At 29.2% G+C, this 17,955-nt stretch overlaps 1 protein-coding gene across 2 annotated transcripts in view; it reads left to right on the forward strand.

Moving 5' to 3' along the window:
- Nucleotides 1-17,955, forward strand: part of Elys (AT hook containing transcription factor 1 homolog) — an 88,186-nt gene that overhangs the window by 12,777 nt on the left and 57,454 nt on the right. For both annotated transcript variants that reach the window (XM_087149870.1, XM_087149871.1), the window contains exons 6-11: nucleotides 2,723-2,831; nucleotides 4,123-4,251; nucleotides 9,981-10,065; nucleotides 10,564-10,723; nucleotides 14,509-14,650; nucleotides 16,519-16,603. In XM_087149870.1, the coding sequence (XP_087005996.1) occupies nucleotides 2,723-2,831; nucleotides 4,123-4,251; nucleotides 9,981-10,065; nucleotides 10,564-10,723; nucleotides 14,509-14,650; nucleotides 16,519-16,603 (710 nt within the window). The remainder of the gene's footprint in view (nucleotides 1-2,722; nucleotides 2,832-4,122; nucleotides 4,252-9,980; nucleotides 10,066-10,563; nucleotides 10,724-14,508; nucleotides 14,651-16,518; nucleotides 16,604-17,955) is intronic.

Below are 17,955 nucleotides of genomic sequence, written 5' to 3' on the forward strand. Positions count from 1 at the left end.
GAAGTAATGCGTGCTGAGTTATTGTTTACCTCTTTTTTAGTTGAGCATAATGTTCCGCTAAATGCCGCCAGCCATGTGGGTCCGCTTTTTCGAAAGATGTTTCCGAAAAGTGAAATTGCGAAACGTTACGGATGTGCTAAAACCAAAACTGCATCCCTTGTCCATGAAATGGCTATGGATCGAACTTCAGAAATCATTAAATATTTGCAAGAACAAGCATTTACTGCAGCATGTGATGGTAGTCACGAAGCTGATTATAAGTTGTACCCAGTTGTGGTGAGTTATTTTAACGTGGATCTTCAACGCATTGAAAGTACTTTATTGGCAATCCCAAATTTGGAAGGAAACTCCACAGGTGAAAATATAAGCTCCCTTCTTTTAAATGTGTTTGCTAAATATGACATTCCTTTTAGAAATTGTATAGCATTCAGTGCAGATAATGCTTCTGTTATGCAGGGAAAGAAAAATGGTGTGATTTCATTTTTAGAAAAAGAAAATGAGCACATAATATCAATTGGATGCTGCTGCCATTTAATACATCTTGCCTCTGAAAAAGCTGCTGCAACTTTTCCCGTTAGGATAGATGAAGTTTTGGTAGATATTTTTTACCACTTAAAAAGGAGCGTTAATCGTAAGGACTCTCTTAAGAAATTTCAGGAAATGTATGGTAAAGAAGCACAAAAAGTGCTTAAACATGTGTCAACTCGCTGGTTATCGTTAGGGAGAAGTCTTACACGCTTGGTTAATCAGTGGGATCCACTTACAAGTTATTTTAGAGCTGAAGTTTCCACTTCCAGTGTGTCTGTATCATCTACTTTGTCATTTTTCAAAATACCTAAAGTAGTTGATACAGAAAGCAACACAGGAGTAGAAAAATTGAAGGATAAGCCTAAAGTGGAAACTAAGACTTGTGCTATAATAAAACAGCCTGTGACACATAAGCAGGACCCAACTAATGATAAAAAAAGGAAAAGTTCACAACAAGAAAGTGTGAATATTGTTAAAAGACATAAAGCTAAAAAAGATTCTTCAACTTTATCCAAAGAAGAGAAAATTTTTATGTTTTTATCTTCAGATTTAAATAAGTGCTTTAGTTTATTTCTTTTAAATGTTATCCCTACATTTGAAAGGGTAAATGTGGTTTTACAGTCATCTTCCCCACAAATTCATCGATTAAGAGCTCTTCTTTTGGATCTGTTGAAAGAACTTTTTTCGAAGTTTGTTAAACCTTCTGAGGTTAAAGGAAAAGAGTTAACATGTGTCAATTTTCATTCTTCTTTCAACCATAAAGATCAGCAAGATTTAGTTATAGGCAACGCAGCAATGGACTTAATTTCAAGTTCTTCGGAAGAAGAAAAATCATTGTTTTATTCAGCAGTTATCAAATATTTCATAACTGCCTGTGAGTATATTATTAAGAAATTCCCTTTAAATGATCAAGTACTCAAACATGCTGAAGTTGCTGACTTAAATAAAATTGAAAACACCAGTTTTGAAAGTGTGAGATATTTTGTAAATTTGTTTCCCTTCCTTTTAAAAACAAAAAGTAATGAAACCAAGCTTACAGCAATGGATGAACTGCAGAAACAGTTTTGCCAACTTCAGTTGGAAGATTTGAGTGAAATAACTGTTCCAGATAGAGCAATTGATGTGCAGTGGTCAATGATAAGTCAAATGAAAGGTGCGGATGGCATGTTTAAGTATGAAAAATTGGGAAACATTGTATTGTCAATTCTTCTCATACCACATTCAAATTCAGAATGTGAGAGAATTTTTAGTTTGGTTAGAAAGAACCGTACTGAATCGCGAACAATTATGTCTAATAAAACTTTAGAAAGCCTGCTTATATTAAAAACCAAATTTTCTAAAATCTGTCACGAACAAAAGTTTGAAAAAGATTTTTTAATTAAAGCAAAGAAGGCTACTTCAGCTTCTTTAAATTCAGCATCCTCTTCTACTGTTGATTTAGAGGAAAACCCTTAAAGAACTATTTTATTTTGCATATAACATTTTTTTTAAAAGTAGCATCATTGTAATAGAATTTGAAATAATTGTAATAGAATTTGAGATGATAAATGGTTGGTTGATTCGATATTTCTGTACATTTTCTAACAAGTGCAATTAAAAAATTTAATGAAAATTTGGTTCTCACTTCATCAACATTCAATCATGTGATAGATTCTATAATTAATATATTTATTATTCATTTGTGGTGTATTGTTACTTATTAAATAATTCGAATAGTCTTAAATTTTTCGTAAAAAAAGTTTTACTGATGGCAGTTTTTTTAAGTTGGCAAGTATGGTATGTGTAAAATTTTAAATATATTTTAAGTAAACTAAGAAATATTGAGAAAAAGGAAAAAATACTTGTTTAAATTTTTTTCTAATTTTTCAATTTAAACTTCTTTTTTTTTAACTCAAGAAATTTTCCAGAATTTTGACTGGGCTCACAATCATCCCTGTTTTTATTTCTTCATTTTCCTGTTATTTGTTTTCTGGTGTCAAAATTGTCTTTTGTACCCACCATTGGAATTAAAAAAAATTATTAAAGATTTGTGTTGATGAAAAGAATACAATACTAAAAGTAAAGAGCAGTTCGAACATATGATTCTCAATGAGTTCATATGCCGACGATTTTTATTAACTAATTTGTTTTAGAATGTTGCTAAATGTGATGACTTTTGATGTCTAATGTTAATATATATTTTTAATATTTTCAGAGGATATTTCTGTAACAGCTCTTAAATATTTCAAATCTTTGGCCACTGTTGCTGTTGGATTTGAATTTGGTGAGATTCAACTTTGGGAGCTGCATCATTTAACTCTACTGTAAGTTTTCTACTGGTGTTAATAAATAAATCTGTATTACATTGAAATATAATAATACATTATATATGAAACTGAAATTGCCTTAAATGTAACAATAATCTATCTACATCTTAATATCTCTTTTATTGAAAAATAAAAATTTTCCTAAAATTTAAGGATAAACCGAAATTTATTCCATTTTTTTAGTTGTTTTTAAAAGCATTTTTTGTCTGTAAATTTTGTACGAATAAAATCTGATTTTTTTAATAAACTTATACTTAATAGTAGCGTTTTTAAAAAGTGCTTAAAGGTGCTTATTTTCGATTTTTTTTATTTAAAAGCCCTTAAAGGTGCTTTTTTCCATGGATGTTTTTAAAATGTGCTTAATTTTCCCTTTCCGAAATGTGATCTTTTTATTTACCTTGTTGATTTTCGCCACAAATTATGCAAAAAAAACATTGCCCTATTCAATGTTTTCACAATTAATTCAACCCCAATCTAGTTCCGCTTACCGCCGATCTGTAGTGTATGAAAACACCATTTGTTTTACATTTTTGATGAAATACTTGCAGGTCCGCACTTGCGTATACTGAGTTGGATTCAGTGGTAAGGATTTTTGACTGTCATGTGCAACTCTACTGCATTTTGCAAGAGGTTCTCAATTTCAGACTTCATTTTCCGCTCTCTGTAGTTGAATCGAAAAATCTCTCGAATTTTTGCTGATTACGGGGACCAGCTAAACATTATAAATTTTTTTTCTTTATTAGCGATGGAAAATTTCATTTCTCTTGTTAATTTAATTGTTTGTGTCATGCTATCGTCTTCGTCACTGTAAATAAAGCAGGATAAAACCATCAATTGTCAAAAACTTGCCAGCCCTGTCTAATTATGATATTTTTCAAAGTGCTTAAAAATATTTTTTGAGTGCTTAAAAAGTGCTTATTTTTTGTTGAAAAATTTGGCTATGTTGATGGAAATTGAAATATCAATTGAAATATGGATAATGTAAGCTACAATCTTTGAAAGAATTTCAAACCAATCAATTTTCACGGAATCATTTCAATTTTTACGGAAGGTATATTTTAGTAAAGCTTTTCTATCCGAAATTTTTATTTTATATTTTGTGCACAAGATATTACTAAATTTTATGATTTTTTAAACGAATTGGCATTTAAATCTTATTTCTATTAAATTTATTTTATTTTATAAAAAGCTTAGCATAAAATGTCTTATTTACTTTCATGCTCCTTTCATTTTTTATTCAAAGGCTAATTTTTCAATGGATATTTTTTTAATTTTTTCTTTATTTTAGATTTACCATTTCTAATGAGTCTCAAAATCAACCAGTTGTCAACTTTGCTTTTCAAGAACCAGAAAATGATCCAAGACATTTTTGTTATCTTTGGGTTTTTAAAGGTCACAGCGCAGAAGAAGATAAACCGTAAGTTTTGGAATTTTAACGGATATACATTTATCTTTCTTAAAAACATAATCTTAACTATGACGCATCTTAGTTGTCATAGGTAGGTACAGTGCCCGCCATTTATTAAAATCACTTTCGTTTTATGCTCTTTCTGATTTTATTAAGAGGCGATTCAACATTTGAAAAAAAAAAATCTAATTTTTACGATATATTCTAAATGCACACACTTTAAAAGCTGAAATAATGACAACATTAATGCTTTATTTTAACTAATTTAATTATTTTAATAAAGTGAAACCCTACGTAAGATTAAATTTACAAAATTTTTGCAAAAAACCGATCAATGGTTGCTTGAGTTTCATCATTTTAGAGCTTATAAAAGTTTTTATAGTTTTCGTTATTTCCTCCTCTTTGTTCTAAAGCTTGGCGCAATACATTAAGTGCTTTTCTGACTTCCATTGAAGATGGCACTAATGAGTTTATTTCATCTTTTGAGTCTGATTCCTCTTTCTTGATTGGAAATAACTTTGCAATTTTTGATGTCTGTAACAATTTCAGAATCAGATTTTTCTCCTGATGCTTTCAGGTTATTGTCAATAGCTACGTAACGTGAAACATTCTTGTCCATTTAAATTTCTTCATTGCTGAGCATTTTTTCGAAACAGTTATCAGCTCCATCGCCAGTGCTTAATTCACACCTTTTAAGGCAATTTGATATTGTTTGGGTTGAAACAATGTCCTATGAGTTACAAATCAAATGCATTGATTCCAAAGTAGTAAGAGATTTCGATAGTTTGTTTGCAGTTAAGAGTTCAGAAGAGCTGTCACAGTCTATGTCACTAATGATTTTTTGAACAACCATTTTTCTGTAATGAAACTTGAATGATCTTATGATTCCCTGATCAAGGGGTTGAGTAATAGCTGTAGTGTTGGGTGGCAAAAGCACTAATTTAATGTTTTTCAAACGCAAGTCCTCATCAGCAGGGTGCGCACAACAATTGTCTAAAAGTAAGACGACCTTTTCATTTTTCAGCTCCTTGTCCCATTCAAGAAGAAATTTTGTGAAGATGCTGAATGTCATCCATGGGTTATAGCTGTTGGCATAACTGGTGGGCAGGTGTTTCACTCCTTTAAAATATGGAGGTTTTTAACTCTTTCCTATCACTAAAGTATTTTTTTTCACAGTTCCTGTCATGTTGCATGTTAGCAGCACGATTAGTCTTTCCTTTATTTTTTTACATCCACCAGTCGATTCATTTTTAAACAGCAGTGTGTGTTCAGGAAGTGCTTGGAAAATTAATCCTGTTTCATCTGTGTTGAAAATTTTCTCTGGTTTATAGTTTTTGATGAGTGTTGGCCACATGTTGTTTTCCCAATCGGAGGAAGAGCTAAAATCAGCATCTTGCTTTTCACCCTGCAATTTACAATGGACAATGTTGTTGCGGTCTTTCCATCGGGTTAGCCACCCATCTGTAGTTTTAAAATCAGAATCACCAAATAAGTTAGCAAGGTCCTGCGCTTTGTGAAATAAAATTCCACGGGAAATTGGAATTCTTTGTTCGCATGCATTTTTAAACCATTCTAACAGCCTTTTTAATTTCCTCCGATTTTCCTTCACGCTTACGCTTTCTTGACAGATTTCCATTCTTTTTTATTTCCTCGGAAATATTTATCCTTTGTTTCAGAATGTTGAAAAGAGCAGTTTGGGAAATCCGTAATTTAATTGAAGCTTCACGTTGACTACATTTAGAAAGCTTATCATAGTTTTGCAACACTTCGAATTTATCTTTGAGACTCAAATCCTTCTTTTTCAGCATGCTGATAAAATTTAACACCAAACGAACTTAAAAATGATATGTGCTCTAACTATAATTTACTCAAACGGATTAAACAATATGGAACATGGGCACAGAGAGTTTTTGGAAATATTGCACTTTTGATTTATTATGTAGTCAAAATTTTGATTTTAAAAATCGGCGGCATTGATTTTATTAAAGGATGTTTTTAACATGTATTAATGTTGTAACAATTCGGTTCTTGCCGATTTGATTTTATAAAGCGGCTGATTTTATTATCGGCGGGCACTGTACTTATTTTTACTTCTCACTGATTTTATTCAGTTTAATTTTTGAAGAATAACTATAAGTAATTTGCATATAATTGTTTTTTACATTATTCTGAAATTTTAAAGACATGTTCCTTTTTATTCATAGTTTTTAAGTTTTTGTACTATTTTGAGATTTTTTTAAATGAATATTTTCTCCCAGTGTAATTCAATCAAAAAGTATGCGTCGGTCATTTCTTGCATACTATATTTGTGTAATTTTTGTTATTTAAAATCGAAAATTATGCCTATTCAAAATTACAAAAATTAATAAATTTTTATAAGTTTTATAATTTTTTTTATTGCAATTTTAACTGTGAATATAATTTAATGAAAAAATGCGGATCACATCAATCCAATCTCGACATCATCATAGTTAGCCAGACAGCCCAATGTGAACCAATGCCTTCCTCTGAAGATCACTGCATGACGACTTCCGATCTAGACATTAATGTATTTTGTTGTGTGCCCTGTGGCAGAAATTTTTTGACTTTCTACAACAAACCTTTCTAATACTAATATCTTTCTGCAGGATACTTACAACATACATGTACTTACAACAAATATACATGTTATTGATTTAAAGTAACAGAAACGTCAACTTAAAAAAAAAAAAAAAAAAAAATTGCGCTTAAAATAAAATGATAAAACTTTTTTTTTTAATATGTAAAATTTTTTTATTCTAATATTTTGCATTTTGTAGGAGGAAAACTCACCAATTATTTCCTGTTTTTCATGTTGTAAATCATCATTGCACTAAAAAGAAAATTTATTAAAAAATCTTGAAATCCGAATTTATAACTACTGAAAAACAAAGATTGCGGCAAAGTCATGCGAATCAGACTCTTTGTAAATTGGTTACTAAATGAATGTTTTTATTTCAAGATTCAATTGTTGTAATAAATAATATCATGGTAAAAAAAATAAATTTAAAAACTATATGGAAATCAACAGTAATGACTATACTTTTAATAAGTGCTTAAAGATGCTTATTTTCTATTTTCATTTTTAAAAGCCCTTAAAGGTGCTTTTTTCAATGGGTGTTTTTAAAAAGTGCTTAATTTTCCCTTTTTCGAAATGAGATTTTTCCTTTACCATGTCGATTTTCACTACGAATTATGCAAAAAGACGCAGTTCACATTGTTCTATTCAACGTTTTCACAATTAATTCAATCCCTATCTATTTTGGTGTATTGTCAGTCGTAACGTATGAAATTCGTTTTACATGATTCAAAATTTCATAATTTTCAAAAACAAGGCCAAAAGTGTTTTTTTTTTTTTTTTTTTTTTTGACATGTCGGTTAAAACAATATAAAACTGTCAATTGTCAAAAACTTTCCAACCCTGCCTAATTATGAAATTTTTTTAAAGTGCTTAAAAATATTTTTTGAGTGCTTGAAAAGTGCTTATTTTTTGTTGAATAATTTGGTTACACACCATATTAAAAAAATTGAATGAAACTCAGTAACGTTCTGCGACAATGTCGCTGTGTCACCACGGGGGTTGTGGGTTTCGTATGCAGGGATGAGATTCTTCCGCGGATTTCCGCTTTTTTTTAGATTTTTCCATTTTTCCCGCTAATTTCCGCTGAAATTTTTTTAAAAATGTTTTATGAGGAATTTAATTTTCCGCGGAGGGAAATTATTGAAGTCCCTTTTCCTCCCTCTGAAGTTTTTCTAAAAATCATTTCCTTGGGATAAAACTGGTTGACCTTTATACAGGGATGAGATTTTTTTTGTTTCTCGAATTTCAGCCTTTTTATCAAAGACTCCGATTCTCTAAAACAGGGTGCGTAGCGTTTGTAAAAAGTACTTAAAGGTGCTTTTTTGGGGATTTCGTTTTTAAAAGCTTTTAAAGGTGCTTTTTTCAGCTGGCGTTTTTAAAAAGTGCTTTTTTTTACGATTTTTTTTCTCCCTTCAGTGATATCTGGTGGATCCCATGCATTTCCCAAAAAAATGGGGAGTTTGCTACGTAATCATTCATGCGGACTTCATGTCGTACCCACGTTATGACTTGTGCCACTCTTTAAACCGAAACCTGAGTGCTCCAATTCGGATGGAGAATATCAGATCCTTATGAAATGTTTTTCTTTTTAATTTATTTTAATTTTGTTCTTGTTTATTTTATTTTACTTCTAACACTTTTTTTGACGTAGGGGGTAAGGGTACTGTTGTTCTGAGTTCAGGGTCAAGTTGAATTCACTCGGTGATGTGGGAAAGTACTGATTGTTTCGATTTACGCCCTTTTCTTTTTGGGTTTTTTTAACGCTAAAACTGTTTTTAAAAAGTTTTTGTTTTTCAATAATATCATTGATTGAATATGAATTTTTTGAGTGCTTGAAAATTTTTGTAAAGTGCTTGAAAAGTTTTTAAAAAGTGCTTATTTTTGATTCAAAGATTTGGCTACGCACCCTGTAAAAGTTTCGTTTTTTTTAATAAATATCCCGCTTTTTTTTTGTTGTTAAAATTCAGTCATTGAAGTTAAATAATTATATTTATTTACGATTTTCAAAGATAAACAGAAAATTCAATCTACGCCCTAGCTGCTAACCCTTCCGCATTTTTACTTATTTTAGCTATTTTCTCCGATTTCACGCTCAGAAAATAAGATTTTCCGTATTTTTTATCTGTCGGCTGGATAGCTCGTATTTTCGTAATTCAGACGTCGCTGCTTCTTGTATTCTGGCCTGAAAACAAACAAAAAAGAGGAAAAAAATAGAGGTGATTTGCGGTGAAAATATTTATTTGCTCATTCAATTAATCTTGTAAATTTTTATTTATTATGTCTAAACAAAAACAATACAAACAAGCCTTTTAGAAATCACAAGTCCAGACTCTGCAAATATCTCTATTTTTATTCACGCGATTTTAATATCACTCATCGATTTTCGTATTTACCTGATTTAAAAGTTGCACATTGCGATTCTTATTTACGATATTTAAATATCGTATATTATGATTCTTATTTACGACATTTAAAACCCAATATCGTGTTTTGTATTTATGCATTTTTAAAATCGCGATTTTATTATCAAATCTCGATTTTCGTATTTACCTGATTTAAAAGTTGAACGTTGCGATTCTTATTCAGGCGATTTAAATATTGTACATTGCGATTCTTACTTACGAGATTTAAAAAATCAATATTACGATTTGTATTTACGAGCTTTTAAAGCCCTATGAAGCAATTCGTATTCACGCGAGCTTAAAATCCAATATCGTGATTCGTTTTTGTGGTTGTAATATCGCGCGATTTAAAAATTATGCATCGTGATCAAAAAATTAAAAAATCATGATTTGTATTTTCGCATTTTTTAAATTCGATGTAGAGTTTCATATTTACGTGATTTAAAAGTCTCATATCGGGATTTATATTCACATGGTTTACAAGTTTAAAAATTGAAATTTTTTTATCACATTTTTGTTTATATATATATATAGATATATATATATTTATTTATTTTTGGGATTTCCTCTTTTTTACTTTCTGACTGCTCTCATCCCTGCGTATGCATTTGATCAGAATAAGGTTTTTTTTTCTCCAATCTCATTTCTTAAAATTTTTTTTGTTGAATAAAGGAAATTACTTTTTATTTTTACTGTAAACATAAATTTACTTATTATGCTTGTTATTTTGATTACAGTCCTGAATCTGTGTCCAGTGCAACTATGTATTCCATGGCATTTCATCAGCGAGAATATGTTAAAGCATTTGGTGCTCTTTATACAGTGAGTAAATATCTCAAATTACCTATGGAATGTGCTTTTTCAAAAGTATATGGCTAGTAAACTCCTTCTTCCTAAATAGATTGGAAAAATGTGAAGTAGTCATCTGACCATTAACTTTTTATCCATAGTATTTTGGCCACTGCATATTACTTCAATCAAATAAGTCACTTATGCCTTTTTATTGATATTTATCATTTTTCTAAATAAATATTTATTCTGGTATGTAACATGTAATTGAATGAACTAATTTTAATTTTTATCCTGTATTAGTAAACTAATTTTAAAATATTTGTCCTACATTAAATTGAAATTTGATCAAATTTTAATTTTTTTCATCAAAAATGTTTGTTTTTAATTATAATTTTTCAATTATCCATTATTTTATGGCTAACATATATTTTGACTTCTATGTTATAATAGTTTTCAAAGCATTCTAAGTTGTCCATTTTTTTTAACCAAGTGCTCTTTAATCTTATGATTGCACATTGTGAATTATAGGAGCTACAAGTATGTAGTAAAAGATTTGAACTGCCTTTTACAAATGATGTGTATCATAACTCACTCATCAATCCCTCTATGAATAGTCGGCTTTTGTCTTGCCAGGTTGTAAGTCAGAAAGATTTATCACATTCTCATGAAAATATCTCAGGAAATGAAAGTAAGTTTTTTTTATTTCATTTCTTACTATTTTTTTTTTTTAGAAATTAATTACTCTGAATTATAATTTATAGACTTCGATTATTAATCAAGATTGACTGTAGGATAATTAAAGAGGCAATACATTTCAAGGGAAAAGAAAATTTGAGTTTCTAATTCAAGACAAGAATAAAACAGCCCTGGAAAAAAGTATAAAGTCACTGAAAAAAGTGATAAAACGATAGAAGAAAGGACTTATACTGTTTTATTTTATAATATAGCCATAGATTGTGACATAATAAAAGCAAAAGTAAATTACTGGCAAAAAACATTACTTTATGTGTCATAATAAGATTTCAATGCAAAGTAAGTTGGAAAAGTTTAAAAATCTGCACAGTTATTATATTAATAATCACTCACACAATGTCAGATCCTTTGTTTTTGATTACATTTATCAATCTCATAATCTGGTTCCAAGACATATTGATCGCATCAATCAAATCCGACTCTGTAAATGTCTCATCAATCAAATCCGAGATTTGTAAACGTCTCTTACTTAAATGCCTCTTATGCTTTTTCTAACGGACACAGATCTGGACTACGAGATGACCAGCCGAGAGATTTAACCTCATTTGCTTTCTCCCTGGATTTTGTTGAATATGAAGTATGAACTGCCGCATTGTCTTGCTGGAAGGTTCAGTCTCTGGATGTTATAAAAGGAGCAACAGGCAATAAATTTCTTTCCAATATATCTTGATTCATAATTGAATTAATTTTAAGCTTGTATGAATGTAATTGGAGTTGTACCACCTGTTGGAAAAACAGCTTAAATCTTAATGAGCACACTATCAAATTGAATGGTCGGTAAATAGGTGTGCTTCTGTTTGTAGGCCGTACCAAAAATATTGACAGTCATCTGGTCCATCCAAATTGAAATTTTCATCAGAAAATATCACGTCACTCTAATTCTTATCTTTCTTATAATGTTTCTTTGCAAATGCATATTTGTTTAGTTTAGTAGGCGAAGATTTTCTTTTATTTTTAAATTGAATGTTCGGATTATTACTGAAATAGTTTCTAACCGTGCGGCTGCTGCATGGTAACTGAATTTCATTTTTTAATTGTGCAGATGACATCTTACAGTGACAAGCAAGCTTCGTCTTTCTCTACTTGATGAATCCCCCCCCCTTCCAATTCTCTGTTTACTGCCTTATCTTTCAGGATTCCTGAGGTAGCTATTCACTGGACCCTTGGACCTTCCTATTTTATTTTTGCAATTTGAGAACCACTCAAGCCCATTTCTTTGAACGCTGAAATTCTACCTTGTTTGCATTCTGTTAAGTGAGTTCCTATTGGCATTGTATTGCTTGGACAGACCGCTAAAATCTGCTTTTTTACAACTTGTAATAGCTTCTTGTACTGGAAAAAACAGCCTATATGCATGTATTATGCCTGACAACGTAATTAGTGTCGACTTTAATGTAATTAGTATTTGTTTTTTAATGATCATGTTAACTTTGCCATGATTTAAATAATATGTGGAATAAAAATAAAATTTTCATGCAAAGCAATTATCCTCTACATTTGGAATTGGAAAATAAATGTGCATATTCTGCCATAGTAGTAGTGTTTGGTTTCATAATTGGTCACTTTTTGCTCGGTTTTAAAGTTTTTCCCAGCACTGTATTGCAAAAGAATTAATCCGAAACCTGATTGTAGACTCATGACTAAAATTTTACTTGTTAAAAATAATTAATTATTGTGATTTTTTTTCTCAAAATGTTTCTTTATTCTATGATTTACTTATTTAAAAGTAGAATTTTAATTCTGTCTTAACTATGCGTTCTTTTGACTCATCCACTTTTTTTGAGTAGACAATACCATAAGAAATCTACAATTGGAAGAATAGTTAAAATGGGTGACAAATAGTCTTTTTCCAGGGTTCCCATGGGTCAGGGAGAACAGGGAAAACCTGGAATTGCCAGGGAATTTTATTTGAACTCCAAAAATCAGGGAATGGTCAGGGAAAGCTACAATGTTTTTTACAAAAACTTGGAATATTCCTATATTATACCTGAAAAATGGCCTGTCTTAAAATTGTTTGTAAAACTAATCAGTTATTAATATTAGAGTTAAATAATTCTTACATCTATTACAATTATTTGTTGTAAAAATTTCACATTTTAGTCAAACTGAAATGTTCACATCCTCTTTTAATAATAGTTTTTTACACAGAACATCTAATATTTCACGTAACAAATAAAAGAATCAAGGCTTTCTGATAAAAATATGGTTTCAATTTTCATTGAAATTTACCTGGAAAAGTCAGGGAATTTTTTTTCTGCAAATTGGGTGGGAACCGTGTTTTTATTACTCAACCATAAAATAAGAATTTTTTATTACTCAACCAAAAAAAGCATAATTCTATGATCAAATGTTTATCAGGGTATAAATTTTAGTTTTAAAAAGTTGCTAGTTAGGCTGAAATTTTCACTCACCATTTTGTCACGAAAAATATGAACTATTTCTTTATTGTGAAGAGATATAAAGAACTTTTTGGTGATTAAAACTAGAAAGGACTGCAGAAAAGTTTAAACATAATATTTATTGCAATATGTTTTTATTCATATAATATAATTTTAAGTTAAATTAAAATATTAAATTTAAAATACAATTTCTATGCGGTTTTTGTGGTTTCAGAAAACATCCACGTAATATTACAACAAAAAAAAGATATCAGAAATATTCCCATATGTTTAAGAGGAATTACTACATTAATAATTTAAAATTTTAAGTCTGGAAAAAGTGAAATCATGTAAACCGGAAATAAACCATAAAGTTTCAAATGCTGTATTCTATTTTTCAAATGCTAACTAATCATGGCAATGTTACTTCCCCATTTAGTATTTTTGCCATATTTTGTTTCGATTTTGATATTTTGAAAGAAGAAAAATCTGTTCTCAGTATACATGAACTCACTTTTCCTTAAGCTTATATTTTTAAATTATTAATGTAGATAAATACTTATATATAATGTAATTATATTTTTAGATTATTAATGCAGAATTAATTTGTCGTGAAAATTTTCTCTTGCAATATAGCATCTACTTAACACTTCATGATCCTTTACTGCTGTATTTCAGCTGGACCTTAAAATAACCCCTCACCATTCGCCATATGGCAAGTCAACAAAAAGTGGCGACTTAAATTAAATAAACAGACAATTACTTTTTCCCATATTTTTTTCTTTCGAAAATCATTTAATAATAAAAATACAGTGCACCAAAAAAAAAGGACCACCCTGAGTAATTTTTTATCTAATTTTTGGATCTTCAGGTTCTAGGGCTAAATTTTAATACTTTGAGGGGGGGGGTCTCAAATATGCTAATTAAGTTGTGCAGTTATGAAATCAGCCACAAAAAACATATTTCTCTGAATATACGTACCTTTATTTTTGACCAATTTGCATTTCTGACCCCTAAAATATAGGGTTGACAACAATCTGGGAAGTGTGGTTTTCATAGATCGTGAGAGTCTCGAGAGTGATCTAAAATGTGGACCCCTTAATGTTAATTTCACTTTTTGCATATTTTGCCATATTCCAAATAATCTTAAAAAAATTTAATACCAAATATGCAATATAGTTATATATAAATTTTCTAACAACAGCAATGTTTTGTTTACATTTTTTGAATAATTTTGTTATGGGAAAAACTTCATTTGTCATAGCTTTAAAATTTATTTCGAGTCTAAAAGTATATATAATGTTTATACATACTTTTGTTCTGAAAAGGAATTATTTAATAGGTTGTGAAGCAGCAGAGGAAATGAGCTTGTGCTTCATTACCTGGGAAGTATGGAACCAAATTGGAAGTTATCCATCATCCTATCATTTTGCTGTGTTTGATTTAAATCAATGGTATCAAGCTCAAATGCCATGCAGTTTTAGGTAACAAACAACTGCTTTTAATTTTTTTTGAATAAATATTTATTAATTTTACATATTTATTATTTTAATTTCTTTTAAGTTTTTATCAAAACCAGCACTATTAAAAAATATTTTCTTCAATTTTTTGTTATAAAAGTTTTGTTAAATTTTGTTTAAAGCTAGCTGTTTACTTCATTTATTTAAAAGCAACAAAATATTTTTTTTAACTGTAACTTCATGTGATATGTTTGCTATACAATATGTCTATTTTGCAACACATAGCTTTTGGTGCCTGCTCCAAATTTCTTCAAATTTTGGCAAGTTTAATGCTAACTGTTGTTAAGCATTTAACTGTTGATTTTTCGATCAATTTAATTTATAATTTTAACATGATGTCATTCTTTATATAATAATTCTTTTATCAATATTTTAAATATTCCTTTCAGAAAATTGAACTACAATGAAAAATTAAAAATTTTAAAGAATAGTAAAATACACTTCACAATTTTTACGAACTTGAAGAACATTTTTGCTCAATGTAGTTTGTTCATTTTACTTTAAATGCAAATTAGAATTTTTCAATTTCTAAATATATATTTTATATGAATTTTTATTTTGATGGAAAATGACAAAAAATATTGTTGGTACTGCATTAAAACTCATTTTGCATTGAAATGGAAATTTTGTTTTAAAAACATTTGCATTCTTCACGAAATTGTTTATTTATAGTAAAAAGAGAGAATATTTGCACTCTTGTTTTAAGATGAAAATAGAAAGTATAGGCTAAGTTTAAATACAAATTTGGCGATGATAAATTTTTTAACAGCATTTATTTTGAATGCAGATATTTACACAATCTCAGCTCAAATAGTTTAGCGTTAACGTTTATCTATTAGGAGGTTATAAGCATAACAACTTAGTTAAGTAATAAATTGCTGCTAACGTATTTGCATAATTAATTGACCCTAATTGGTCAGAGCATCTTTCTATACCAGTTATAAAAAATTAACTAAATATTAAAACAGAAAATTAAAAGAGGTCTTGCCAGAATGCCATAAACTTGCTACATTGCTTTGGCGGGAAAATGACCCATTACTTGTATACTAAGGTAGTTGGTAATGAAGTGTAATAAACTATTGGTTCCGGCAATACATTGTACATTGTGTCTCATAAAAAAGGAATATAAGTCCAAGAAAAAATATTATGAAATTTTTACAGCTTATATTTTTTTTTGTTCACTTTGTTTTATTCAATAAAAATAATGTCCAATACTCATGTGTACTGTAGTGCTCTAAATTAATTTTGAAAATGTCTCAATATATAATGGATATAACATTTAAGAAAAAATCTTGTTAGATTAATTACTCAAATTCAGTGTTATTTGTGTGTGGCAATGGAGAAAATTAAGAGTGAGACTATGTGTTGTAAAAAGAGATAAAAACCGTTCTGTGTGTATAATTTTTTTTTCCATGCTGTTTTGTGATCATTCTTGGTCAATTAAAATGTCCAATACTCGTGAGTAATGTTGTATCCCAAAATTAAATCTGAAAATGTCTCCATAATGGTTAAAACATTTAATAATAGTAAATTTTAAAGATATTTTGTAAGATTAATTACTTAAATTTGTCAATATTCTATAAATCAGTACTATCTGTGCGTAGCAATCTAAACAGCTAAGTGCAGGATTGCATAGCGAGAAAAGATTACGGTTAGGTAAGAACTTACCTGCATTCTGTACCAAGTCTTAAGTAGGAATACTCATCTAGACTTAGGTTGTCTGTGCTTTAGGAGTTAATATGTATTTGCTTAATTATATTTTGTACAAATGTAATGATATTTTTACTGAACATTTATTTCTAATTATTGTAATGATTTCCATTTGTATTCAGGTGTGACCCTTCCTCCTTAAGTCCATATATTGGTATATTTTCTCTTGAAGAAACCAAAAGAGTTCTGGGTAAAAAAGAGCTTCTAGTGAGTAATGTTTAATATATTTTTAAATTTTTATTACTTGTGACTGTTTATTGTACATTTATAAAAGGTATCCTAACAAGAGTAGAAAATTTAACTTTTTAAATAAACACAGCCAAATTTTAATGTCACAAACTTCTATAAAATGAATTCCAATTAAAAAAAAAATTTTTTTCTTGACCAATTTAATGTATCATTTCTTGAAATCCAAATAAAGAAAGAAATTTCTACAGTTGAATTCATATTTTTTATTCTTGATTGTAAGTTTAAATATATGTGTATAGATACCTGCTCATAAAATAGGAAAGAACTTTGCAATTTTGGTGGATCCGAAAGAAACTGATTTTTAAGAGAAAGTAATTATTGTTAACAAAAATATTTCAGTAAGGGGTGATTGTGTGAAATCAAAAATATTAAGAAAAAGGTCAAGGCATCTGAAGCTATATTAAATAAAGAAAATGACAAAATGGTGAAATTTTAACAAAACCTAAAATCAAATGAGAAAACAGCATTAGTGACAGTGTTAAAAATATATATTTTTTAAAAGTAAATATATGTTATGCAACTTTTGAACCACCAGTACAGTTATCATTTTGTTATTTTGACTAAATTGAAAAAAATTTGTTTCTCAATATCCAAATTTTCAATGGCATGAAATCTTAAGTGTCTCCCTTCTTATTTTAATATTGAGGTTCAACTGTCGTTTTTTTTTTTATCTTTCTATTTTAATATGATAATTTTTATTTAATGATACAGTGAAACAGTTATTTCATAATTTTGTGTATGAAACCACATAAAAAAATATGACAAAAGATCTATAAGCATATAGTGCGTAGCCTTTTTGAAAAGTGCTTATTTTCGTTTTTAAAAGCCATTGAAGATTTTCATTGGATGTTTTTAAAAAGTGCTTAATTTTTCCTTTTCCAAAATGAGATTTTTTTCTTTACCATATCAATTTTTGCCACGAATTATGCAAAATGCGCGTTTTTCACATTGGTTATTCAATGTTTTCACAATTCATTTCGGCATACCATCTGTTTGTAGCATATTTAAGCACCAAACATTTTAAATGTTTGATGAAATACATGCAGTCTGTGTGTGCGTAGACTGAGCTAGATTCGGTGGGAAGGACTCTTACATTCTCATGAGCAACTTTGCTGTATTTTGCTAAAGATTCTCAGTTTTAGGCTTCATTATCTGCCATCTGAAATCGAGTTGAAAAATCTCTTGAATTTTTACTAACAACGGGGACCAACTAGACATTACCAATTTTTTCACCTAAAAGCAAAGGAAAATTTTATTTCTCTTGTTAATTTCATTGTTGGTAAAGCACCATTGTCTTCGTCACTTGCAAG

This window comes from Parasteatoda tepidariorum, chromosome 8 (genome assembly GCF_982258835.1).
Source record: "Parasteatoda tepidariorum strain Cologne lab strain chromosome 8, Ptep-v5.0, whole genome shotgun sequence".
NCBI lineage: Eukaryota > Metazoa > Arthropoda > Arachnida > Araneae > Theridiidae > Parasteatoda > Parasteatoda tepidariorum.